Source organism: Perca flavescens, chromosome 13 (genome assembly GCF_004354835.1).
Source record: "Perca flavescens isolate YP-PL-M2 chromosome 13, PFLA_1.0, whole genome shotgun sequence".
Classification (NCBI taxonomy): domain Eukaryota; kingdom Metazoa; phylum Chordata; class Actinopteri; order Perciformes; family Percidae; genus Perca; species Perca flavescens.
In genome coordinates this window covers 26648375-26675119 of record NC_041343.1, presented here as the reverse complement: position 1 = coordinate 26675119, position 26745 = coordinate 26648375, and the positions used below count along the sequence as shown (strand labels likewise).

At 40.0% G+C, this 26745-nt stretch overlaps 1 protein-coding gene across 1 annotated transcript in view; it reads left to right on the top strand.

The window, feature by feature from the left end:
* The first annotated feature begins 3191 nt into the window (after positions 1–3191).
* The window catches only part of tlcd3a (TLC domain containing 3A), a 37218-nt gene continuing 13664 nt past the window's right edge, over positions 3192–26745 (top strand). Inside the window, exons 1-3 of the mRNA XM_028595007.1 lie at positions 3192–3518; positions 14728–14814; positions 18897–19116. Coding sequence (XP_028450808.1) covers positions 3397–3518; positions 14728–14814; positions 18897–19116 — 429 coding nt within the window. The 5' untranslated portion in view covers positions 3192–3396. The remainder of the gene's footprint in view (positions 3519–14727; positions 14815–18896; positions 19117–26745) is intronic.

Below are 26745 nucleotides of genomic sequence, written 5' to 3'. Positions count from 1 at the left end.
CGACTCTGATAAGAGCAGAGGAGATAGAGATGGTGACGGAGTAGAAATATCTCGGTCTTATCATTGACCATAAATTATCCTGGGATCAGTGTGCTGATGCTGTTTTTAAGAAGGGCCAACAACGTTTGTATTTTCTTAGGAAACTTAATTATTTTAATGTTAATAACAAAATTCGGACTCTTTTTACAAGTCCTTTATCAAGAGTATTTTCTCCTATTGTATTGTATGCTGGTATGGACATTCAAAAATCACCCTTAGGAATAAATTAGGGAAGATTGTTCAAACCTGTGGAGAAATCATTGGTAAGCAACAGGTAGACCTGTACCAACTATATCTGACCAGATTGGCACGGAAGGCAGACAAGGTTTGCATGGACACAACCCATCCACTTTTCAGTGGAGTTCAAGCCGCTCCCTTCTGGTCGTAGATATAGATACCCTAACGTCAGAACCAACCGAGCATTCATTCCCATGGCAATAACCCAATTAAATAAGATGTGGGAAGGGGTATGACTGGTGCAGGAATATATGTAAAGTACTGTGCAGTAGTTTCATTTATTTATGACATTAGGCCTTTTAGGGAAGTGCAACATACTCCTTTTTACTGTATTCTATTTATTGATGTGTGTATGTTATGTGTTAGATAAATAGTGCTGTAGATGTCTGGTTCAATGTTTCTGTTGTGGATTATGTGTCAATATGCTAGTACTGTACAACAAATGCCTCTCGGGGACATTAAAGTTTTCTAAATCTAAATCTAAGTCTAAGAGTTTAGGATTAGTGGTCAGACAAAGCAAGCAATTTTGACAGGCATTTACTGACATTTTATAAACAACAACAATTAATGGATTCATTAGTAATGAAATCAACTAATTGTTAGATGTGCCCTTGAAAAAAAAAGACTCAAGTGGATTATAATGTTACTCAGTTTCTGCTGGATGTAAGTAATTAATTGTTTTTATAACATACAGTATAAGCCCTAAAAACTTTGTAAGGCAACAAATACAGCACTCCAAGTCAGAGATGTGTGTCGAAAAAAAGTATTAAAAAAATATTAGTGCACCTTTAAGAAGGGCCCATCAAAATGAAACTTTAAAGGAGCAGTGTGATTTAGAGGCATCTAGCGGTGAGATTGCAGATTGCAACCAACCAAGTAAATATCCCTTCCCTCACTCCTCCCTTTACAAGGGTGTAGTAAAAACTACAGTGGCCTTCAGGGAACGTAAAAAACACAAATGGCCCTCTACAGCGTTTGGGTTGTCCATTCTGGGCTAGTGTAGAAACATGGAGGTTTAACATGGCGATCTCTGTGGAAGACAACCCACTCCCTATGTAGATATGAAGGGCTCAAGCTAACGAAAACACAATTCTAGGTTAGGGGCTAAATAAATGACATAAAAACATACACCCATGAAAGACTCACATAAAATTACATACCAAAAGATCCCCTAAATCCTACACACTGGTCCTTTAAGGATCTGTATGCGTATATTGTATTTACACTTATTTTACTGTGTTCTCAATAAACATAAATGTAATCAAATTACTACCCAGTGAATTATGCACTGAAAGCCTGGAGGCAAGTAGTATTCCAAGTAGCAGTTGGTATCTTGAGTTCTATAGGCGAAATATAATTAAGCCACTGTGTGCATTGCTGTGTACTTGAAGTGTATACACACAATGCACAGTGGGAGGAAGCTCACTCTTATCCCGGGGCCCAGTCGTGGGTTAATCCAGTCATGAGTTCTGGAGTGCCATCATATTAGAGATGGATAAGTTTGGGTGTAAGTTTACAAATGTGTCTGGCAAAGAAAACAGACACATAGGTGTGGGCTCTGTGCATTTATGGTTATGATTGGAAAAAGCTTCTGAGATTTGCATTTAGATAACTACTTTTACATCATGCAAAAAAAAAAAAATACTGTGAAATTATGGATCAACTTTTTTCAGTTCACAAAATATCTTATTTTCACAAAACTAAGACAAACAAACAAAACAATAAACTGTATTTCTCTGTGACCTGACTCACACAGATTGTAATCCAATGATAAGAGAGCAGTAGTTGGTTGGTAGCATATTAGTGTAACCCAGATGTCCTGTCCCAGCTACAATAAGGAAGCTTACTTGGATCATTGTAAATGTTGATGCCAGACACTCTCATTAACACACGTCCATCAGACACTCCCCAACAAGGCCAACAAAGCTGGCTCAATTAACTTTAAAGGGAGTGTTTACTTGAGCTGATTGCGGCATCTGATGGCTGATAGTAGTTTAGCATGGATAGACTGCATATACAGAGACTGTCAGAGGTGTTGATTCAATTGTGGTATTTTTCTTCTTTTTTTAATATTTCTTTTTTTAGCTATGGCACTATTTAGCATCTTTCATCTGATTGTTTTGGTTTTACAGCACATTCACTATTTGGTTCAGTTTTACCTCTCTCGTAAGATTGGTTTCCAACAGCAGCAGCAGCAGCAGCAGCAGCAGCAGCAGCAGCAGATATTAGCAAATAATCTCTGATAAACCCACAGCATGCAACCTACCCAGCACAGCAACATGTGTACATGGAGGAGCATTTGGCAGCCAAACAGATATTTCTTTCTCAAGTGCTGGTGGGGACCAAACATAGACTGTATGGGACCAAACCAGAGCTAAAGGGAGGCTCTAAATAACTAATCACTAATGTCTACAGGATGTGTAAACAGGCAACTGTTACCTGACACATTAGCCATTATAAGGTGATTATATGTTAATATTGTGTTTACATGCTGCACTGCCCCCAAATTGCCAAAACATGTATTAATGCAGATTTACATACAGTTTTGAATGCAGGTGTTTGGACATTGCTTCTTTTATTTAGGTAAAGTATCTGCATATTTCTTCCATTACTGTTAGAAAGACTCCATCAAAAAAACTCAATTGCAAAACTGTTAATGTTTATTAATTTATTAACTGACTATTTATGTTTACGTTTATATTCAGATTATTCAGTTGTGCATCTGTCAATATAACAGGGAGCTGACCTTCAAAATAAAAGCGAATACTTGCGTAATATCAAACGTTCACTATTACGTCTCTGGTAATGTGATTATGCTGCTGCCTTGTGAACCTTCTCATCGGAAGTACCACCTTTATTCCGGTGCCGGGTCAAGACTTTTATTTTGACAGTCGCCCTAGAAAGTTCCGTTTGTTTTCTTGCCTTTAGCGCGACAGTGGTGCTGCTGCTGAGCCTCAGCAGAGTGTGTGCGCGCGAGTGTAGATGGTGGACTGTTCCCGGTGAAAAAACAGCGACCCCCGGCCGCATTAAAATGCCTCATCGCCGCGTATAAACGGGCGAAACTCCGCGGAGGGGAGAGAGTCAGGTCTCCAGGCAGGTTTAGAGGAAAATAAAGGCAGGATGTTGCAAGTTTTAGCTTGTGGCGCCGTAGTTTTCCCCGGTCTCTTTTTCGCATTCAGGAGAATCCTGCCTTGTGTGTTCAAACACTGGAACGATGCCGACGTGGTGCTGGTCAGCGAGAGGTAAACTAGCTAAATTAATCCCTTTTTATTCAACATACCCTGACAAAATATCACCTAACACTAAGCTAATGTATAGCATTTGACCTTGTTTGGTGGCTTCTAGCTAGTAACGTCCCCCCCCCCCAATTCAGTTAACGTTAGCTAGCTAACGTTAATGTCTTATTTTCTTTTCTTTGTAACGTTAACGTTCCTACTGTTATCTATATGGAATTACCAGCATATTTATTTCGTATTGTTGATATTATCCTATTTTAATTTGTATGTATCATTATTGCTTTGGTGCAAAATGGGCACAGTAATCCCCAGATTCTTTACAAGGATGATTTGCAAATATTACAGCAAAACTATGGGTCCCTGTAGTAATATAACGTTAAGGGGGAAACACTACAGGTCAATAGGTAAAATGTTTTAATTATGCCTATGATATCACCATGCAACTTCTCCAATTGATTACTTAAGACAATATTTTCTTGTACTACAAGTTTTTTTTTAAATGTTATTTTTAAATATGCAAATAATACGGCGTTATCTTATTAAATATGCGCAAATTTGCGTATACATTCCATAACAGAAATCGGAACATTGGATAAAGCCAGGTTCAAAATTCTTTCATTTTGTTGAAATATTAGTCAACGGTTTTACAGAGGGGATTTGGGATATCTTTTTATCACTACATGAATCAGAAAATACTGTCAACAGCCAAAACAAAATCCAAATTTTGCAAAGTCTGGTGTATGTAAGGGCTACTGAAGTGGAGATTTCTAGCTCAGAGTATGAGAAAAACTCATTTTAAAGGCTTTTAAATATATGTATTGCTAAATTCCATACATTTTGCAAGACACTGCAGGTGTAAAGGGTAAAACATAACAACCAGATATCACCATGAAATCCCAGTTGATTACTTAGGCTATTAACACAATATTCGAACTATACCGTGCAATGACTTACAAAGATGCATAACCTTTACAAGTGTGCACTATACAGGATTTACCCTATTATACTTTATCGACAGGAATTGATAGGTCAAACAGCCACCCACAAATAGTCTATAAACAAAGCATCAGGCTGTCTTTGAGATTTTCACATGAACAACGTTTGAAGTTACTTAGGCTAGAAGAAGAATACCCTAATTCCTCCATTGAATCAGACCTAAGTGACGCACCCCAAGCTTCCATCCGTTTTGCCAGCAGCGTGTTAGCATTTGAACAAAGTGCTGTGTGTCCAGTGTGTGCGGACTGTAGTTACGGTATTGCCTGAGGCCTTTTGGAAGAGCAACGCTTAGGTTTTAGTTTGTGATCTCCCTGCAGGGGAAACGGTCTCTAACATGTTCCGTTTGAGCTTTAACTTTACTCTGCAAACAAAAGTGTATTGGAAGTTGCGCCTGGAATTGCATCCAGCCTGAAAATAAAGAACACGGAACACCAAAGGATGCAGCCAATGGCCCAGTGTGACTTTGCTCAAAATTGAAGTGAATTAGGTTTAAATCGCCGTCCCGCATGAATGAATGATATTTTTGCAATTTTACGCATAATAATCCAGGATGATCACATTACACAAAACTGAAATTGCAAGTCAAAATGACTTTTTTAATATTTTTAGAGACTTATTACTTATTAATAAGTCTCTAAATTAAGGGGATTATTAAAGGGAGCCGAGCTCCCCCTAGCTGCCCCATAGTTCGCACCCTGACAATGTTTGTTGTATTACAAGTTTTCTAAAAAATATTATGTTTAAATATGCAAATGAGGCATGATCTAATGCTAACTTTTGGTGAATTTAGGGAAAATCTATAGGTGCAAATAGACAAAGTGTGGTAAAAATAAATAGCTAAATGTATATTTTGGATGTATTTTTTTCCCCTAATCTGAAAGAAGACATTTTATGGAAGCAACAAAGCCCAAGACCTCAAAATTGAAAAATATGTTTTTGCCTGTATCTCTCCATAACTATAACATTAGTCATACCATAGAACACTGAAGGATACCTAAAGCATAAGTGCACACTGATCCTTGATATAAATGCTATTTATTGGTCTGTGTCTTATGCCAGGATCAGACTACACAGCCTGATTTTGACCCGACAGACATGTCGCAGACAAACGTTCAGAGTCGTGCCCGATTATATGAGGGCTGGATCGATGAATGTGCATCTTTACCTCTTGTAGTGTGAGATAATCAAAGATCAGTGATCTAACGACTGGGACGCTTGATGGCCACGACGCAGAAAGTGTAGCATGTCAGAATTTTGTCTTTTTCCGCCTAATGTGATATATACTACAACGTGTTCGTTGACGTTGACCAATAGAAAGAGCGAGTGCTTCCTGGCGCACATACAGTATGTAAACATGGCAAAAAGAAGGAGACACGCGGCTGCTGCTGTCTGGTTGGAGCTCCGAGACGGAGGAAAGATAACACAGTGCCCATATAGGCTTCTTTCACGACAGGGATCGCCCCTCTTTTTCCCAGCATTGTACGCTAGTGGGCTCGCCACTAGACGTTATCGGTTTCTCTTCTCTGACCACTGACTAGCAAAGAAAACAGGCTTCACCCTCCTACAACCACGATGGCTGCACCTGATTGGACAAATGCTTCACATTGGGCTCCTGGATATTAAAACCGACCATAATGGTGGCTTGTTTGGAAAACAATCTATTATTTTACAAAAATAGTTCACCGAAATGTATTTCATGCGAGAAATAAGCTATGCGGTTGCTGAATCTGTCTTCATTTCAGATCGACAGCGGTCAGTTTTTTCAGAAGCTGCCGCTCCTCCAAAGCGTTGACCTATGAACTTGTGCGTGGTCTTGACGACAGCACGCGATAATTGGTCTGGGGGCTGGTCGGAGTCATACTTGTGGTGTTGCCACTCTTCCATCCAAAACACAGCGAGAATGTATAGCACAATGTCTGTCTAGTCTGACATAGTGACTGTTGTGAAAAACAGTAGTCTGATCCTGGCATTAGAAAAACATGTAACGTTACCTATGAGTAGAGATGAACAAACCTGAGCTTGATCCATCTATTATTAGAAATTCTGTCAACAAACAAAGTCATTACATCTGCAGCCTTTACCATCTCATGGCTATTGCAAAGTAGTAATAATGAATATAGTTTGTGTATGCGTGTGCCGGTCAGTGTGACTTGCTCACATGTGCACAGCTCAGTTCATCGCTTATTTGTACGCTGTCACTCTTGCTAATCCTCCTCTGAGCCCTGGCCAGAGTCGACTGCTGAGTTAGCTATGCACTGGAAAACACTGAACCCTCCTCCTGACTAACGCTTCAACTCATTTACTAATGTTCATCTAACGGAAAATGTTCCTACAAGCAGCCACGCCTCAGGGGATATCGCACTGCTTGTTCACAACTTAACCAGTCCCTAAAGTCTGCTGTGCCTAGTCTGCCACACAGGTCTCAAGCTTGGATCGTGCTAGTGTCTTTGATTTTTGGTGGAACAGTGTGAGGAAATTCCCCAGGTTTCACGTTCACTAAAATGCATTAGTGGATGTGGGTTTCCACTTTCCAGCAGTATTAAAAGGAAGTTAAGGGTGGAGACAGGCACATATGGATTGAACTGGGGTGTGGTTTGGTTAATTACCCCCACCCCTCCTCCCCACTCTAACTCTTATGTCTTTAGGCTCTGTCATTGTTTTGGTCTTCAAAGGGAAGGGGGCATGATACTTATCTTGAGAAAAGGTTCAGTCACTGGTACCCTTCAGGTCTGGACCACTATAGCCTCAAACATCAGACTGGAAAAAGGCTCTAAGGCTATTCCTGTCCTGTCCCCTTTTTATTTACTAGCAGACCGTGTGCCTGTTGGTCTGATGAGGTTTCATCACAAAAGAAATTAAGTGTAGTTGAAATTTCTGGTGACTGCGATTTTATTTTTCTTTTCTTACAAAAAAACATCGGTTAACAAACGCATTTAATCATTCCTCTACTGCCCTGTGTGAATCTCATTTTGTTAAATAGATATTTGTGTCCATTCAAATATTATATTAATAACTCAAGTCCCTGATTGGCTGATGATGACTAGTTTTGCTTTCCCTCCAATTATTAAATTACATGTGTTGAACCATAACAGGCAGCCCATGTCAGTAAACTTGGGGCTAATGTCTGTAATATAATGTGTAGTGTTTTGAAGTAATACATGATGTTACCGTAGTTAGTGAGGTTGCAAAAAAACATTAACATAGCGTAACTGTGAGGTTTCCATTTAATCACTGTTTTTAGTATGAGACCCATCACTTAGCTCAGAAGTGAAAACATCTATATAATATTTGTTTGTGAGTTAAAGGGAGTCCAGACTCCGTGACCAATCTGATTGGTGGAGTGCTAACCCGGAAATGGCGAGCGGGATGAGCGCGGCAAACAGCCTCTCAAAATCTGACGAAAATCTTTTAAACTGACCTTTGTCGATCTGAAATGAAGACAGATTCAGCGACTGCATGGCCTATTTCTCGCTTAAGATGTTTTCAGAAACCCATTTCGGTGAACTATCTTTGTAAAATATGAGATCGTTCTGAATGAGCCGCCATTAATGCCTGGTTGTAACATCCGGGAGCAGCCAGACCCACGTGACGCGTTCGTCCAATCAGCTGCCGGTTTGTATTTTTGGGCGACAATACAGATTAGCGCCGCCTGCTGTTATGGAGACGTATTACGTCTCGTCGCTTTGGTGTGTTCCGAGAAACGTTTTGGACCAACTCTGGGAGACTGATCAGTCCAGCTGCCTTTTCTGCCGAGGTTCGGCCGTCTGGTCGGTGTGTCAGGGGCTTAAGAGAGGGCAGCCCTAACATTTGGTGGACTGGGGCTTTAATTTGGGGCACCCGGAGAAGGGGCTGCATTTACTTTTTACAGTCATGATGTGTCTGTGAAGTGAAAGGTGTTTTCTATTGCTGATTAAACCTTATTTGTCATTCTATTCCTCAAGATGACTAAGGTTGTGCTGATATGCAGTGTCATAGTGGGCTGTGTCAGTGCTGTAACTTTTTAATTAGAGAAAAGGGTTTGCAATATAACCATAATAACCAAACAAGAGACTGTTGAATAAGAAGTAAGAATAATCCTCGGTCGGCACAAAAAAAGATAATCTCTTCTCCTTATTTGTAACTGGTTTTATATTGCTAAAAGGTGTGCTGAGCTGTGAGATTAATGCTCAAAACAAAATTTATTAAAAGGATGAAAAATATGGAGACAACTTTGCTATTCGTACCCATTCCGTGGTGTGTGGCCTTGGCGTGAAGGAAAGACCATGGTGTTAAGGTTTGTTATCTGTAGGGCCGCAACTATCAATTATTTGCACTAACTATTAATCTGAATCGAATCACAGGGCTGATACAAATTATTTTTCACTTTTCACTGTGCGAGATAGGGCATGGCCTTGGCGGATGTCTGCGCTCTCGGAGTGCCATTATAGTTTCAGTTAAAGGTCCAGTGTGTAACGTGTTTAAGTGTTCGTTATGAAGATCTGTGTTGCCCGTTCACCAACTTGTCCTTTTTCATGAATATTTACCTCCACCATCAATTCCAAGTATTCCTATTGGCTTGAAATTTTACGTTTGCATTCGCATGAACTGGGTTAGACGCTCCATATTCATGCGCCATCTTGAAATACGTTAGCCAGTAAGGGACATACAGGACATACTGCTCCACCTTTCGCGTTTTCACTGGCACATGATAAACTCCCAGGTGCTGCTAATGGTTATCGTAGCTTCCTGGCCCCGGCAACTTTAAGAAGGAAACATGGAGGACCACACGTATTCAAAATCCAAATTTCAGGAACAGGAGTCTTCTTCTTCGCCCAGAAAAAGAAAAAGGAGATTGAAAAGAGCAAGACACTGTTTGTTTGTTTGTTGGTTTGTTTCTTGAAGCGTGAAGGCTACCGTAGCTGTAATACGTACTTCGAACTGTGTGGTGCTAGACGCGGTACCGACGTAAACTGTATTAACGAGACCGAATAAGAACAAAAATGTCGGTGCCTGACTTTACACTATACTAGACAGCAGGTAACGTTAGCCTACCTTTAGCTAGCAGCTGGATTAAACACGGTTAAAATGCTGACAGCTAACGTTAAACAGTGTAAAGTGTGACTTTCCAACACCAGGATGTAACAGTCTGCTCTGCAGCGCAGCAGCTGCCGTTGTCGGAATTAAACAACACAGACGGTGCGTTCACTTAAGACAGGTAGCCTCGTGGTGCATTCAAAGTTATTGTAAAATACCCTTTTCCCATCTGGTTGTTGTTTTTGTCGCTCAACAGCAATTTACTGGTGAAATAATTTATAGTTATAGTTATTACATTATTATTAAATCTTTAATTTTGACCATGGCCTTGGCAATAAACTAGCCGTTCTTTAATGTCGTTGTTGACTTCTTTTTTTTTCTCCTTTTTTTTTTTTTTTTAAACTTTCAGGCACCGTTTAGGCACTGGTACCGTTTTAAAAGTATCTCTTTTTGTGTGACCAAGGGTCCAAAACTCAAGGCTATTCAATTTACTATCGGATAAAAAAAAATAGAACTATTGAGAAGGAACAAGGTAACACTTGACATTACAATTGATATTAAATGAAATGATTTCAGCCCTAATCATATCGTGACCATCTTAGGACATTTCAGACTATCATTACCTAAGATGTACTTTGTATGTCTGCCACACAGGGAGAACTTCCCTATATGTGTCCAGTGTGTTTGGAGAAGAGAGAAGTGGGTAATGAGTGTCAGCAATGATAACCATCATGTCTGAACTGACAAAAAGATGTTATACTACTGACCACATTACTTGATTGACAGGTGATCTCAGGAATTTAGATGTCGTCTCTTTAAATAAATATATGTGAACCCCATAAATAAAAAGTGTGGTAGATAAAGTATTAGGTATGCCGGACAATATGGTGGAGTCCAGTGCAATGACCACAAAATGACAACACAGTTGAATCAACAGTTCTGAAAATCTTAACATTAAACACTGTTTCTCATAGCTAATATTTAATACCAATACCGTGTGTGTGTATATATGTGTGTGTATATATGTGTGTATGTGTGTATATATATCTATCTATCTATCTATCTATCTATCTATCTATCTATCTATCTATCTATCAATCAATGACTAGAGGCCATAGTTCACCCACCTTTAGGCCTGCAACTAATTTGTTTTGATTAAACAACTAATCCATTTTGATTAATTGTAGTGCTTAAAAGGACAGTGAATGCTGACCAATGGAAATTCCCAGAGCCCAAATAGCTTGTTTTGTCTGTTTAAATTCAAAATATTATAAAAGAATTTCAGAAGGGTGTAACATTCGTGTGGTATCAGCTGGTATTCAAACAACGAATCAACTAGTAAATGTTTCAAATGTTTCGATCATTTTCTGTTTGATTTGTCTTATTGATTAAGTGTTTATTCACTACTACCAAAGTGGTTAAGGAACAATACAGTTAGTGATTCAGCTGCATCCATTTGTACGATTGCACGGTCGTGATAGGAGGGGGGGAGAGAGAGAATTCCTTCTTGCCATGAAATGCACTTAACCCCGTTTTACTTTTTTTTTTTTGCTTCTGCTGTCACTTTTTCTTTTGCTCTGCTGCAGTGGCAAAGCAACTACAGATTAAGTAGCCCATTTACTGGAGGAGCAAAAAACAACACTCCTGACTGTCAGACACTGTGCGTGTGACAGAACATGGAAGCGCAAGTCGTCCATGTATATAACGGAACAGTCAGTAGGAAGACTTGGTTGCATCGATAGGGTACCCAAGGTTGTTCACTGACCTGACACAGCAGGAAAGGAAAGACAACATTGCCGAACAAGGCGGCAAAGCGTTCTTCCCTTTTTCCCCTGCGCACGCTACTCACCCCACTAACCTCAACCTTTCATAGAGAGAGAGAGAGAGAGAGAGAGAGAGAGAGAGAGAGAGAGAGAGAGAGAGAGAGAGAGAGAGAGAGAGAGAGAGAGAGAGAGAGAGAGAGAGAGAGAGAGAGAGAGAGAGAGAGAGAGAGAGAGAGAGAGAGAGATATTGGCGGTCACACAATGAATGGGCTGTGTGAAATCTGGGTCTTGTGATAGAGTATGCGACCATACAGCCCTAGAAGTCAGCAAGGCGTGGGGATAAAATGTGTGTGTGTGTTTCTGGGGGTAGAGTTCGTAGGGGATGGAGAGAAAGAGAGAGTGAGAGGCCAGTTAGTCTTTTCCAGCTCAGGCCTGTAGTTTTGTAGTTGCTGGTCACGTGGCCTTCGTTGCCTTGCCGGTGGCATGGCCACATTCCCATGGAGATTGGTACGAGGGGACAGCAGGTTCCAGCAGGAACGCGCACAAATACGCTCTTTGTTTCTCAATCTTGCCATTTGCAACACAGGATTTACTCGTTAAAAAAAGAGAAAGAAAGCAGCCTTTATTGGCCTTGTAAAACTGGTCATTATTTACAGCAGGGCTAAGGGTCTGAAGCTTTTCTTGCGCTAAGGAAATTCACAGGTCCTCTCGGTCCCTACTTACTGAGACCTTACCAGGGACCTGAGTCGGGCCGTGTCCTAGTGATATTCACTCTAATCAGATGTGGGTAGGGCCCCAGTTGTATTGGCTTGGGTAATTGGCTTTGTGACAATCTATCCAATACCCGAGTGGATCCATGGGGATTTACTACCTTCTCTGATCACATGGTTTATACTGTGATGTGCAGGAAAAAAATGACATGTGCTGCTACTCTTTTTGACTTCAGATGCTTGTTAATTGATGGAGCATTGTGCTGCTGCCAGTGTTGGTGTTCTGTCTACCTATTCTGTTTGGGTATTTTGGATCAGGTCTAATTATCTGGGGTTTATTCAAATAGTGTCTGACTCCCTTACGGTTCTTTGGATCAGGTATATTTTATTTTTGCTGCTTTGGACCAACATTATCACATCCTTTTTTTCTAGTAGAGGAGCTAGAAATGTAACATTTGTCATTAGGGCGGCCCTTATAAGTAAGACCATGTGGCCAGTAAAGTCAAAAGGGTTTATCCCTTTGTACATGATTGTGCTCAGTCAATGAGCACAATCTGTTTGTTAGTTTATTCATCCTCTAGGGAGCATACATGGGGGATAACATGTGTATGTACTTTGAGCCCAACAAGAAGCAAACAGACGTACACACTTACTTGGCCATTAAAGCTTATACTGATTCTGATAAACTGGCCATTCTGGACATACTTCTCGTGTAGGAAAGATAATTCTGTCAAAATTCTAGGAAATTCAGTCATTTGTTTTTGAGATATCATGCCAGGGACAAGGCACAGTATGACCTGATGATGAATGTAGAGAAAGGTCAGCGGTCATATTAGGAACAGTCCACTGAGGACAGTTAATATCTAACTTTTATCTCACTTACCTAACAAATTTCACGGCAGTCCAACCTGTGATATCTAATCAACAAGCTGGATAACCAGAACAGCTGGCTGGCATTCACTTGCTAGCAGGGCAGGATCTTAGTAAATGATTATATTTTTGACTCAATATAGACCTTCAAACTCCATGATTCCCATAATCCTTTTTCTAATTGTGTAACTCCAGGAGTACAGTCCTATAGACATGTTTATGCAAATATGATTCATATCTGGTGGTAAATTGATTGTCCTTAGCTCCAATCTATTTAGCAGTGTCCTAATATAGTATTAATCCTAAACAAGGCCTACAAACCGTAAGAACATGTTTAAATTCAAAATGATTTTTCTTTGTTGCCCACAAAAGCCTCTCATCTATATGGTATAACGATACGGCTAAGTAATTGTCGCACTACATGCAATTTCACAAGGTAACCTGTCTCCATTGAATGTGGTGGTGTGGCAGACCCACAAGGTGCAAAAAGCTGAAACATTTCAACACTAGTTTGTTAAAGAGGGGTGACTGTCTATTATGGCTGCAGTGAGTGTTGGGGAATAAATTGCATGTTTTCTGATTTTTAAAGCAGCTTACTGTCAGTGCTGCCAAGTTGGAGAAGAGCCAGGGAAAGAGCTTGTCTGAGCAAAAGCGGCCATTCATAGTTTGAACAAATTAGTGATATAATCCAACGTCCTGTTTTAAAATGGACAGAAATTAACTCTGTTGAACCATTAGGGGTGGGGGACAGCATTTTTCTGACTATAAACTGAACGTTCATCAAGTTTTGTTTTCAATACAGCCACAGAACAACACTGTCACAAGGGTTTTTAATGTACAAGTTACTATTTAACAAATCTCATAGGTTCATGACTTGTGAGTGTACTCTTAGGATGTCATACTACTAGTAGTAATGTTGTTTTGCCACCTCGCAGTGACACTTCAAATAGAGATGTACCAAGTTCTCCTGTGTCACAGGTCTGTTTATAGACGAGGAAAGTCGAGGCCAAGCATTGCTAATCCCACGATGGTACACTGAACTTGTAGGTCTGACTGCTTGAGTTGTTCACCTGAAGGAGACTTTTTTTTTTTTTCTTTCCCCAAACTTGACCTAGATTTATCAGGTTTTACCCAGGCCGTAGAGCTAACAATAGGCTAACAAATCAGATCTGACTTCATTGGACATTGGTTTTGTGAGGCTGTATTTGGGCACAGCGGTGCTTTGAGCTACAGGCTAATGTCAGCATGCTAACATGCTCAAAAAGACAATGCAAACATGTTGATGTTTAGCAGGCATGCTGCAACTAACGATTATTTTCATAGTCGATTTAATCTGTTCATTATTTCCTCGATTAATCGATTAGTTGTTTGGTCTATAAAGTGTCAGAAAATGGTGAGAAATGTGGATCCGTGTTTCCCCAAAAGCCCAAGATGACGTCCTCAAATGTCTTGTTTTGTCCACAACGCAAAGATATTCAGTTTACTGTCACAGAGGAGAGAAGAAACTAGAAAATATTCACATTTAAGAAGCTGGAATCAAATCATTTTTTACTTTTGTCTTAAAAAATTACTCACACCGACTAATCGATTATCAAAATAGTTGGCGATTTAATTTAAAAGTTGACAACTAATCGATTAACCTTTGCAGCTCTAATGTTCACGATCTTAGTTTAGTGTGTTAGCATGCTAACGTTGGACCAACAGACCCACATTGCCTTGGCTAAAAACACAATACATAAATACCCTAATGTTAAATTAGATGCTGTAGCTGCCCAGAGTGTGATTCATGAGTGTTCGTCATTGTATTAGCACACTTGATGTAACCTTTCTCTCTCAATCCTTTTTTATTTGTCTCTTTCTTAGACTGGTGTCCTCCATCCATGCCGTCATGGCAACCACGGCAGGAGCCATCGTTGTGGCATCATGCCGGGACAGCGTCGTTAACGACAGGTTAGACTTCATGTCGTGAATCTCCTTCATGAAATACATGGTTATTGGTGTGAATTTGAATCAAAAAAGCCCACATGCACCAGTTTTCTTGTACATTTGTAGCAGTGTTTCTAGCAGCCTAGTCTCTAAAGTATAATGGCTGCACTAGAGTAGAAACAAGGGTTACCACTGTACCTATGCCCAGATAGTCCAGGGTTTAGCCTGCCCTAAATATCCTCGGGGAACAGTTGTACTGCCTAGCTATGTCTGTACTGGAGGGTTTGCTACATCACAGCCTGGCGATCTTCAGATATGGCTGTACTGCTTCATGTGATAGATACATCACAGGCATTAGCCCATGAGACTGGGTCGATGTCTATTGAGAAGGTGCAGCACAGTGTTTCCTCTATGCTTAACAGATTATGTCATGTACAGTCTGGGTTTAAAGGTCCCATGGCATAAAAATGTCACTTTATGAGTTTTTTTTAACATTAATGAGTTCCCCCAGCCTGCCTATGGTCCCCCAGTGGCTAGAAATGGTGATAGGTGTCAACCGAGCCCTGGGTGTCCTGCTCTGCCTTTAAGAAAATGAAAGCTCAGATGGGCCAATCTGGAATCTTCTCCTTATGAGGTCATAAGGAGCAAGGTTACCTCCCCTTTCTCTGCTTTGCCCACCCTGAGAGCGAGACATCATGGCTTTCAAATGAGCAAAGTGGCAGTTGGTCAAGGCCACACCCCCACCCTCCAGCTTGCCCCCCCCTCTCTCCTCCTCAATAGCTACAGACACAGAAATGGCACATCCTAAGGAAAGCTCATTGTGGGACTGGCTCTAGTGGCTGTAATTCTGCACCAAGGCTGAATTTTGGGAAAGAGACTTCAGATACAGTATTAGGGGACCACTAAGGTCTATATAAAAGCATCCAAAGAGCACCATGTCATGGGACCTTTAATAAAAAGGCATCTTTCTGTTCATCTCTACAAAAAAGAAAAAAACCCTCTATCATTTCAAGGACAGTCTAAGCTCTGCCTCCACATTAGCTACCTGGCAGCAAGTTAGTGTTAGCATAGCATTAGCCTTCCCGTGCAGTTTAGGGAAGTGTGACGCTAAGCTAATGCTAGCGTATTAATCTTATTGAGTCAGCGGCCAGACCCCGGCAGGCCCAGTTTCAGGCTGCTAATCTCCTCTGCCCCTCCCCTTCACCCACAGGGCTTAATTCCTTCACAACGCTGCTCAGTTCTGCCGTCCTGTGACGTGCACACAGCCTGGAGCTTATGAGACACATGCTCCAGAGTCAGACCCATGAATACTCTATCACAATCTGTCACATTATTTAGCCTTCATTACCTCAGTTGCTGTAACTTTTGCAAGGGCTCTTTTGTGTGAAAACCTCCAACACTGAGGAAACTGTATTTTATACAGCTGAGAGAGAGTGGGCTCCATGTCCATATGTTGAGTGTGTTAGCATATTATACCTCATCCTCACACAAGGAGGATTTAGGTATCTGTGTTCTCATCATGAAACAGCTGAACTGACCAATACAAAAAGTTGGTATAATCTTTTAAGGGAAAATTAATTTTGTTTGCCTAGTTTTGGCCATCATTCCTATCAGTTAATAACATTATACTCTTTAGGTAATACTGCGATCTGAGAAAAGGGCAACATCACAACAACGATGGGACAAGAAACCCAAGACAAATTTAAAACATCAAAATTGACAGACCGATGTTTCCAGATATTAGCAATTGAATTTGGTGACCAATGGAAATTATGCCTAAAGTTACAAAAGCAAGACCAAAAAGTTGTACTAAACTGGAACTATCCCTTAAGTAGTGCAACCTAAAACAACCTGCAGAAATAAAAATGCTCTGCATACGTATGTTTTAAGGTACTAAAATTACACATGCTGTAAAGGTGCAAAGATGCTGTATAAAAAAAACGCTTTAATATTATTTGTGCTTGGGTCAATGGATCCTCTGGACTACATTTACCTTAAAGCAGTAGTCGGATCAATGTATGGGATGTGTGTAGCTATGTACTGGTCTGCCCAGTCAGAGGTCAGTAGGTCAGCTGCGCCCTGTAGCTTTACTCTGTGCTGTCCACATAATTAACCATCACGGTAATCGCTGCTCATTAGGGCGCTGCAGCCATCCAAGTTTTTTCTTATACAGCACTTAAATAAGCCTGCCTTTGCATTAGAGCGGTAATCGGGCCTTAAACGTTAGGCCCGACAAGGCCCGAGCCCGACAAGTACATTTTGATTGACAGCTTTTTAAAAGACGGAACCCATTTACAGCCCAACATTATTCAAATGTGCGCATGCACACAGCTTGCCATTTGTCAAGAATGAGGCATTTATAAAAAAAAATTTAACATCATTTATTCGTGACTAACGTAGGGTATGGGTCACTTGGAAGTTGGAACAAAGAAATAAAACAAGTCCTCCAGAGGCCAGCCTCCGTTTCACCTCCTCAGCATCTATTTTCGCGCTAATTGAAATGCATCACCTGACCGCTCATTTACTGCGCAAGCCCGAGCCTGGCCCGTCGTGTCCCGGCAAAGATCTTCCGCTCTACTTTGAATGCTTACAGTATGTGAGAGAGGCAAGGCATATAGGTTAAATGAGTTTCTGTGTGTTTTCACTTTGACTGAAACTAAACTCATTCAGTGTACCATTTACTCTAATACTACTTAATCATTAACAGGGTACCCACGGGGTCTTAAAAGCATTGAAAAAGTCTTAAATTTTATAATCTCAAATTAAAGCCTTAGAAAGCCTTGAATTTGGTCTACAAAGTCTTAGATTTTCGTTATTTTTATTTTTTGCCTTTTCTGTGATTAAGTTGATACCGTAACAAACTGAACTGTTACTAATGTAGGCTAATTACAAACTGACCGGAGCCCGTCGCTGGACGCACCGGAGGACCGAGACACAAAGTAAACAGGCCTCTCTGACCGCTACCTGGAGGAGGTTAGCGGTTAAACTGAGCGGAGGATGTGCGGAATGTGTCGGTGTGTGTCGGAGCCTGGCTGGCTGCTTGGCTCCTTCAGACAAAGCTCGAGCTAACAGGCTAACGGCTTATTAGCTAGCCAAACACCGAGTGGTAACATCTGCAAAGATTGGCTCTGTGAGCGAGTTAATCTGCTCGGTGTGCGTCTTATAACAAACAGAGCGAACAGCCGCCGGACTCTAACCTCTGTCCTCCCGTGCAGGACTTCACTGTGACCGGACTGTTTAGAGACAATGTGACTGGCAGCTAACGTTAAAGGTTAAATCTGCTACTGTAGCAGAGCTGCAAGTAAACGTTGAACTGAGCTGTGCGTTTTCAGTGTTAAACACTGCTGCAGGTATTCATGCACAAAGTTGGCATTGCATTTCATTTGAAATGGTATTAAAAAGGTCTTAAACAGCCTTGAATTTAAGTTGGAGAATCCTGGGGTTACCCTGATTAACTCATCATTGACTGTGAGATGGCCTGCTTACCTTATGTAAGGCTGATTAATGTTGAGTAGGGCTGTTCGATTCTGGTCAAAATGACAATAAAAATGTTCCCACTCAAAATTGAGATTTTTTTTTTTTTTTTTTTGAGACGGTTCTTGAGGGAATCATTTAAAAAATATCCATATTTTCTTCATGCTGACATAACAAACGTTATGTGAAGATAAAAAAACACAACGTAAAAACAAAGTTGTCCGGATTGTGCCCACATACTGTCCACACCTCACTGAGATCCGAACTTAATGCAAGTTATGACCACAGTGTTTTTGTCAAAAACAATCGCTAGGTTTCCACAATTCGGACACATTTTTGTTGTTTCTAAAACACTTTTTATTCCACCGCATTCTGCTCTGCTGCTTCATTACACGATTATGTTACATCCAGGTCCCCCCACCTCTACTTGCGCACATTTTGTCTCTTGGAGTAACTCCCACTTAGCGCTTGGTTTAATGCAGCAGATCTCTGTGCAAACGTGGCAGAATCATTGTCACATCAACAGAAATGAAGCAAAAGCATGAATTGAAATGGCAAGTGATAATATGATTAATCTAATGTTGAGTACAGATGTAGGGTATTTACCTGGGTTTTTGTTTGTTCTTCCTCAGGCACTGGCTGGCCACCTACTTTGTCATCTGGTACGGTGGGCCCTACATGACATACGACATCATCGCCATGTACCTAAGTCACTTCCACCGCTTCCGCGTCAAAGGGCACGAGGACTACAAGCAGCATTCGCTGAGGACCATAAACTCCTTCATCCGCAGAGAGTTCCTGCTGGTGTTGCATCACATCGCCCTCCTCACAATCCTGCTGCCTGTCACGCTGGTGAGGAGGGGAGGGAGGGGTGCTGAGAAAAATCAGGCAACGTTGATGGGGTCTTGTCAGTAGTCAAAACATATAATAAGATCAAAACTGGATGTAAATAATAAAATAAGAAATAGCGCAGGCAGCACTAGGGTTGGGTACCGAATTCAATACTTTTTAGGCACCGGCCGGATTGCCTCCATACTATTGAAAAATGCTTTGTTATTCAATACCAAAAAACCTAAGGAGTAAAGCTCATCAGTGACAGTGAGCCAATAAGCATGCTTCTACAAAGATCTAATAACGCTGGTGACTGGCTGTCTAACGTCACAAGTCGTAGAGACACGCAGGGAAAACTCTACGTTTCACAGAGACAGGGCTCAAGTAGTAGAAGCTGAAAAATAAATACTAAGATTTAGGGGTGGGGGGAATTAAAGGGTATTAAAGTCACAGTGTTGGTATCGGAAAATGTTTTAATGGTACCCAGTCCTAGGCAGCACTGGTAGTTATGGATCACTGGTTTGCTGCAGTGGCTGCTGGTAGGAATCACTGACCTGTAGTGCTGTTGCTAACACGATTAGCATCTCAGATCGTCATCTACACTGCGGGATTACCGGCTGTTTACTACAACGGTTATGGATCTCATGGGGTTGTTCAACGTGTGACAGTGACATCAGTTTGTGACATTTTTTGGGTTGTCATTGCTACTGTAAAGTAAATATTTGAGTTGGATGTTGCTGTCTAAAGCTACTATGATCTTTACTGGTGTAGGTTCTAAAAAGAAAAACCGATACTAGCCTTCTTTGTTGATAGTAACTGAAACATTTGTCTTATTTGTGATATTTTCGAGCTAAAATGATAAGTCAAGATCAAGTTTCATTTATTGTCATTCTACAACACAAGGTTGCACAACGAAATGCAGGTTGTAGTCAGTTTAGGCTACACAAGAAAAGAAGAAAAAAACAGTTGAGTCACTCAACAGAAAATGTACAGTCTTTATATAGAGCTGGGCAATATATCGATATTATATCGATATCGTGATATAAGACTAGATATCGTCTTAGATTTTGGATATCGTAATATCGTGATATGGCATAAGCGTTGTCTTTTCCTGGTTTTAAAGGCTGCATTACAGTGAAGTTGTGTTGTTTCTGAACTTACCAGACTGTTGTAACTGTTCTATTATTTGCCTTTACCCACTTAGTCATTATATCCACTTTACTGATGATTATTTATCAAAAATCTCATTGTGTAAATATTTTGTGAAAGCACCAATAGTCAACACTACAATATCGTTGCGGTACCGATATCGAGGTATTTGGTCAAAAATATTGTGATATTTGATTTTGTCCATATCACTCAGCCCTACTTTGATAGTTGATTAATTGTTTGACTTTTAAAAAATTAAGAAATCACATGTGATATTTTATTTATTTTTGCTAATTTTCCATCATAGTTAACTTATTACATATTTAGGATAATGACTATTGCTTGAAGGTATTTTGATGTCAATTTGCACTTTGGGAAAAACATTTTTTGTGATATTTTATAGACCAAATGAATAACCAATAATTAATCTTGTGAAGTTCTCATTGCATGGGTAGAATCTGGTCTCAAATGCAAGTCTCCTTCAAAAACAATCCAAGGCACACTTTAGGGTTTGTAAAAAAAAAAACTACAATTTTATATTACATGGCAATATGCATTTCAAATGACTAATCTGTTGATCAAGAAAATCAGTTCTACTGAATTTAGGTGTGCGTGTGGGAGCTTAAAAAGGATTATACTGGCGCTCTTGACATCATACATTACATCAAAGCGAGTTCCCACTTGTGATAAGTCATGTGCTCTCTGTACTGTCCACTGCCAGTAATGCGTAATTAGTGTGTGCAGTAATGTAGTGCATTGTTTTCAAATCAATCCTTGCTTTAAGCTGCATTATCTCTTAACGATTACTTAAGTGGCAACAATTAAATAAACATGATGCTCACTGCCATTGATTACCAATCAATGGCAAAAGTATTTTTTTTTATATCTCTGCAAGTCAGATTTCAGCGGAGAAAAAAATCTACACCGTGCGCACAGAATAAAAATCTGTTCCCTCGGTTTCATAAAAGTTAGCAAAGTTAGAAAGATATTCACAGATTCGAACATTTTGCTATAAATTACTTTATAGCAAAATGTTATTAAATCACAAACGATGCATATTTCCTAACGTAATAAGGTTAACAACGAGCTACAAACTAATTTTAATCAAAACGAGCCGTCCTCCGACCTGGAGAAATAACATCGGTCTATATAAGCAGCCAGCAGTGAGACGGCAGTAAGACCGGACGAGTGCTTATAGGGACCATCTACAAACTACAACACCGACACAAAAATATCTATTAATTTAATGATTAAATAAGGTAGTGTCTTCAAACTTATTTTTTTTAAAGTAAGTGATGTAGTACAGCTAGCAGGAGACAAGTTATAATTGAGGTAAGTTTGGAGACACTACCTTATTTAATCATTAAATTAATAGATATTTTTGTTTCGGTGTTGTAGTTTGTAGATGGTCCCTATAAGCACTCGTCTTACTGCAGTCTCACCGAGAGCAGGATTATGAATCCGTGTGAACGGTTTATAAAACCGAGGGAACGGATTTTATTCTGTACGCACGGTTTAGTTTTTTTTTTTTTTCTCAGCTGACCCCAGGGGGGCTCCATAGATTTCAACCTGTACTGAGAGAAAGGGACTTAGATGATCCCTGGAATGTAGGGAAGAGGCAATACGTTTTGGTTATAAAAAAATAAATAAAAATGTTATGCTTTGGAAAGTAAAGTAAAAATATACCCAATATAAAATAAGTTAGTGTAAAAAACATGCTAATCCACCTGGTTCTCAAAACATCTGTTATCTCACCGTGCCTACCTCTAGAATTACTGCACGTAACCAGATCACCTCACAACATTGAGTACACATGGTTTCAGTCTGCTTGTAGCTTATAGATAAAAACCCCTTTGGCTTGTACAGGCCTTGCTTTGTAATAAGATGAACAAAAGCAGTTTGAACTAGCAACAGAATGAACCTACTACTGAACTCAGTTCAGTCAGACTTAGCGCTAGTGATGACGTTCGCTTTCTGTCGTATGTTCTAAAGTGGCAGTGATCACTTAGCCTAAAAAAAAAAAAAAAAATAAAAAATACTCAACAAACTACAGTACAGGCCAAAAGTTTGGACACACCTTCTCATTCAATGCGTTTCCTTTTTATTTTCATGACTATTTACATTGTAGATTCTCACTGAAGGCATCAAAACTATGAATGAACACATATGGAATTATGTACTTAACAAAAAAGTGTGAAATAACTGAAAAAATGTCATATATTTTAGATTCCTCAAAGTAGCCACCCTTTGCTTTTTTTATTAATAAGGGAAAAAATTCCACTAATTAACCCTGACTACCTCATGAAGCTCATTGAGAGAACACCAAGGGTTTGCAGAGTTATCAAAAAAGCAAAGGGTGGCTACTTTGAAGAATCTAAAATATAAGACATGTTTTCAGTTATTTCACACTTTTTTGTTAAGTACATAATTCCATATGTATTCATTCGTAGTTTTGATGCCTTAAGTGAGAATCTACAATGTAAATAGTCATGAAAATAAAGAAACACATTGAATGAGAAGGTGTGTCCAAACTTTTGGCCTGTACTGTACATAGTTTACAAAGTGAGTATATTTCTTTGAATGAACTAGAGCCCGAACAATATGGGATTTTTGAGACCAATACTGATTTTAGAAGGGGGAAATTCACAGATTACGGACATAGTTTACTTTTGAGCTGGAATGAAAATGACCCCTTTCTATGTTGTTTGTGCACCAATATGACTATCCAAAGGTACTCAGAAGGCTGCTAATAATTAATAAATAAATGTCTAAATTAATATCAGTACTGTATGTTCAGTATCAGTCAATTGCTGACCATTTAAATAAAGAATCAATACAAATAAAATGGTGTAATAGAATTGTATGTTCAGTATCACACTCAGCTGGACCAACTACGTTATGACACCATTACTAAATCACCCCCAGCATCGTTTTCTGCATTACATGTTCTGTTTTCATATCTGTGGATATTACAAATAGTGAGTTGGTATCCTAAACTGCCATTTCTGCTAGAATAGAATATCCTTTCTAAAATGAATTGACGCAGTGAAGCAAACACTTAAAGAAATTACGTTGTGGCTTGTAAACCAAAGTGCTTGAAGGATCGCCGAACAGCCTCTATAACTTTCCGAAACCAACAACCAGGTGCTCAGTTAATCGTGTCTCACTCCTCCCTAGGACAGCAGACTTTTCACTTTTTGGAGTATGCGTTTCAAGCATGAGAGGTGGATTACACTAATGAGCCAGTATACATTTACTAAATCCTAGTAATTAAAAACTGAAGAAGTATTGGTCAAACTCCATGAAGTTCTCAGATTTGTGCAGTAGAGTGGAATACTTTACTGATTTACTGCATGGTCCGTTTCCAGTTCAACATAACTTCAACGGAATAACTATTGTTCAGGCTTCAAGGTAGTAAATGGCAGGAAAGGGAAGAGAACCGTCATCTAGAACTTATTAATTACTTTCTTTGAACAAATGGCAACAAATGATCATTGTTTTCTTTTCCGTCCTTGAATTGTAAGTGATGCAAGGAGAATGAAAGGTGCAGGTTGTTTTTGCTGAGATACAAGTGTTCAAGTGGATTGCAGAGAGGACAAATGGGCGCCAGGCAAAGATCTCAATGTACAAGAAACTGAAAAGATTATTTGAATAGATTAATATACAGTCAGTTAAGCGAGGACAAGGGGGAAGCAAGCAACAAAGGAGGAGAGGTAGTGCGGACCATGATGACTTTTAATGCAGGTATGAACCGCAAATTGGAAACCCACTGAACTGTTAAACCTGACTTCGCCGTGAACACAGTTTGATCAGTAAAGCATGCAAGGAAGTTCATAAGGGCTTCAGTTTCTGAGCAATGCCTTACTCTGATTATTTAAGTGTTGGTCAGAATAGAAGCCACTTTATACTGTATTGTAGTCTTATACAAAGAATTTTATTTTCTCTAAAAAAAAGTACATACATACATACAAATATATGTATATATAATATACACTTGAATAAGGTTATTCTGGAACTTTTTTCAGACTGTCTTCACTCGGCCGGTAGAGTAGTTATATGCCATAGAGTTTACAGAAACATGTAACGTAGCCACTCTCCTCTCCTAGTGGTATCCCAGGTTAGCAGGCCAGGTGCAGTGGAAACTTGACCCTTTTTGTTTGCAGTGGTAATATGCGATCACATTACCCTACATTATTCAGCTCCAGCTGCAGTCATCCTCTCCTTTCTCTAAACTCAACCAGCCCTCTTTTTGATTCACCTCTTGTTCCTTCACTCATCAGCGTTATGCCTGGGTAACACATGAGCTGGTAGTTATCCAGCAAGCCTGTTAAAGGGATAGTTCCGATTTTTTTGAACTAGGGTTGTATGAGGTATTTATTTATAGTCTGTGTATTAACTATTGTAGATGGTGGTTGGCACGACCCCAGGCAAGAGTACCGGCACAGAAGCTGACCAATGTACTGCTAAATGTATTTAAGCAACCTGGAAAAAAGGCCCACCTAAAAAAAAAAAAAAAAATCAATATCTGTTTAAGTGTATGCCATATTAGAAATATATTTATGTGTATTCTTCTGGTATCGCGCCAACCAAATGATTTAACAGTCATCAACATGCCCACTCGCGCACTGTGAATTCTCTGGAAGAAAGTTTAGAGTTCATCAGGTGTATTCAGATTCCAGGTATTCCAGGATTTCAGGTAAAAATTCAAAACTACACTCAAATGAAAGTAAAGAAGTATGATCAACAAAATGTACTTGAATCAAAAGTAAAAGTATTCAATAAGTTTTTATTATTTTATGATTAGGAAAGTTCACTGGATTATTTTTTACTATTTAGATGTACTATGTATTTTAATATGTATTTGACAGGTAAACACGGTGGAGGGTAAAGTTTAAATGATGCCTCATGCAGCATCTCGAACATACATAGACAAAGGTAACACACACCCATGGCAGGTGGGGGTGGGATGAGCCAGGTAGTTTGTTGGGGGTGGTGTAAAGTTCCCCTCTGTCGTCTCAGTCATTCTTTCATGGGCAGATGGCAAGGCCACGTCTGGAGCCGCTCATGCTTTATTCATCATCAGCACACAGCAAGCTAGGCTACCAGACAGTGCTTGTTTTTGAGTGTCTCTATCCATCCAGGTTGACTCACCTATTCTAGGATGGCCTCTCTTAACTCCTCAGCACTGTGCCACTGGTCAATATTTGAAAGCTTCATTCATTACTTATGGACAGGACATCACTCCCCCCTCTGCCCCGGTTCTCCTCCCGCTGCCTTTTGTGCCATGTTGAAGTTGTGGTAAAATAAGACCTTATCTGCCTTTTGTGGATCTTGATAGTCTTTTCATACTCATTTCTGAACCACATACAAGGCTCCCTAAAATTGAGGCTAAGCAATGGCGCCTTCTTTTGCCTGTGTTTGGAGGACACAAGTGGAGTTCTCCATTGTGAACGGTCTATTGGAGTTGAAAGACGATCCTCCTCAACTAGTAAAGTTGGGAAATGTCACACCGCCACATCAAGTTTACAAGCTATTTGTATTTTTGTACTAATATTTCCTGGTTTTTTTTTTTTGTTGTTTTGTTTTTTTTTAAAGATTTTTTTGTGTGCATTGTAGGCCTTTATTTGTATAGGACAGCTTAGGGGGGAGAGAGGTGGAATGACATGCAGCACAGGGCCGCAGGTCGGAGTTGAACCCGCGGCCGCTGCGTCGAGGAGTAAACCTCTATATATGGGCGCCCGCTCTACCAGGTGAGCTAACCAGGCGCCCATTTTTCCTGTGTAACACTACTGTACAACCTGCTTTTGTACCAAACTTGTACATAGATTAGAAGTTGTATTTAGATTTTTGATTAAAGATACTTATAACAACAACAACTTACTCAACAAGTGAGGCAAGCAGAGTCATTTTGGCCTTAGTTTAGTTTAAATGACATCTCTGAAGTACACTGAGTGCTGCTGTCGACTGATAACTGAAGAGCGGCTGTCCAAGTCCCGCCCATGCCTTCCTGCTATAACCGATCACACTGACATCCTCTCTCACCAGATATTACACAAAATACTATAACATATATTATATATAACTATATAAAGCTAGTAGCCTGACAAGCCAGACCCACATCAAGATGTTGGGTCTGGGAACTCACCATTGGCAGGGCTCCATCCAAGGGGCGGGATAAACGGTTGTCTTTCAAATTCCCCCTGCACTCATAGCCAACCAGAGCAACGCTAGTTGATAAATTAAACCGTTGCTGTATCCGGTCGGCAAAACTCCGAACACATCTTCCTTTTTTAAGAATGACTTCAGTGCTTAACTCCAAGTCTTCCAGAGTTGCGGCCAAAGCCGATTCGAAAGACCGCTATTCGCCAGCAGCAGCAGCCATCATCTTTGTTTTCAAGTAGCCGGGAATTCACGTGGAACTGTCGCAACTCTGCCGTCCTTATGTTAACCGACACTATACACGATGTGATTGGCCTGACCAGAATTTGGTTTTTCCAGCTC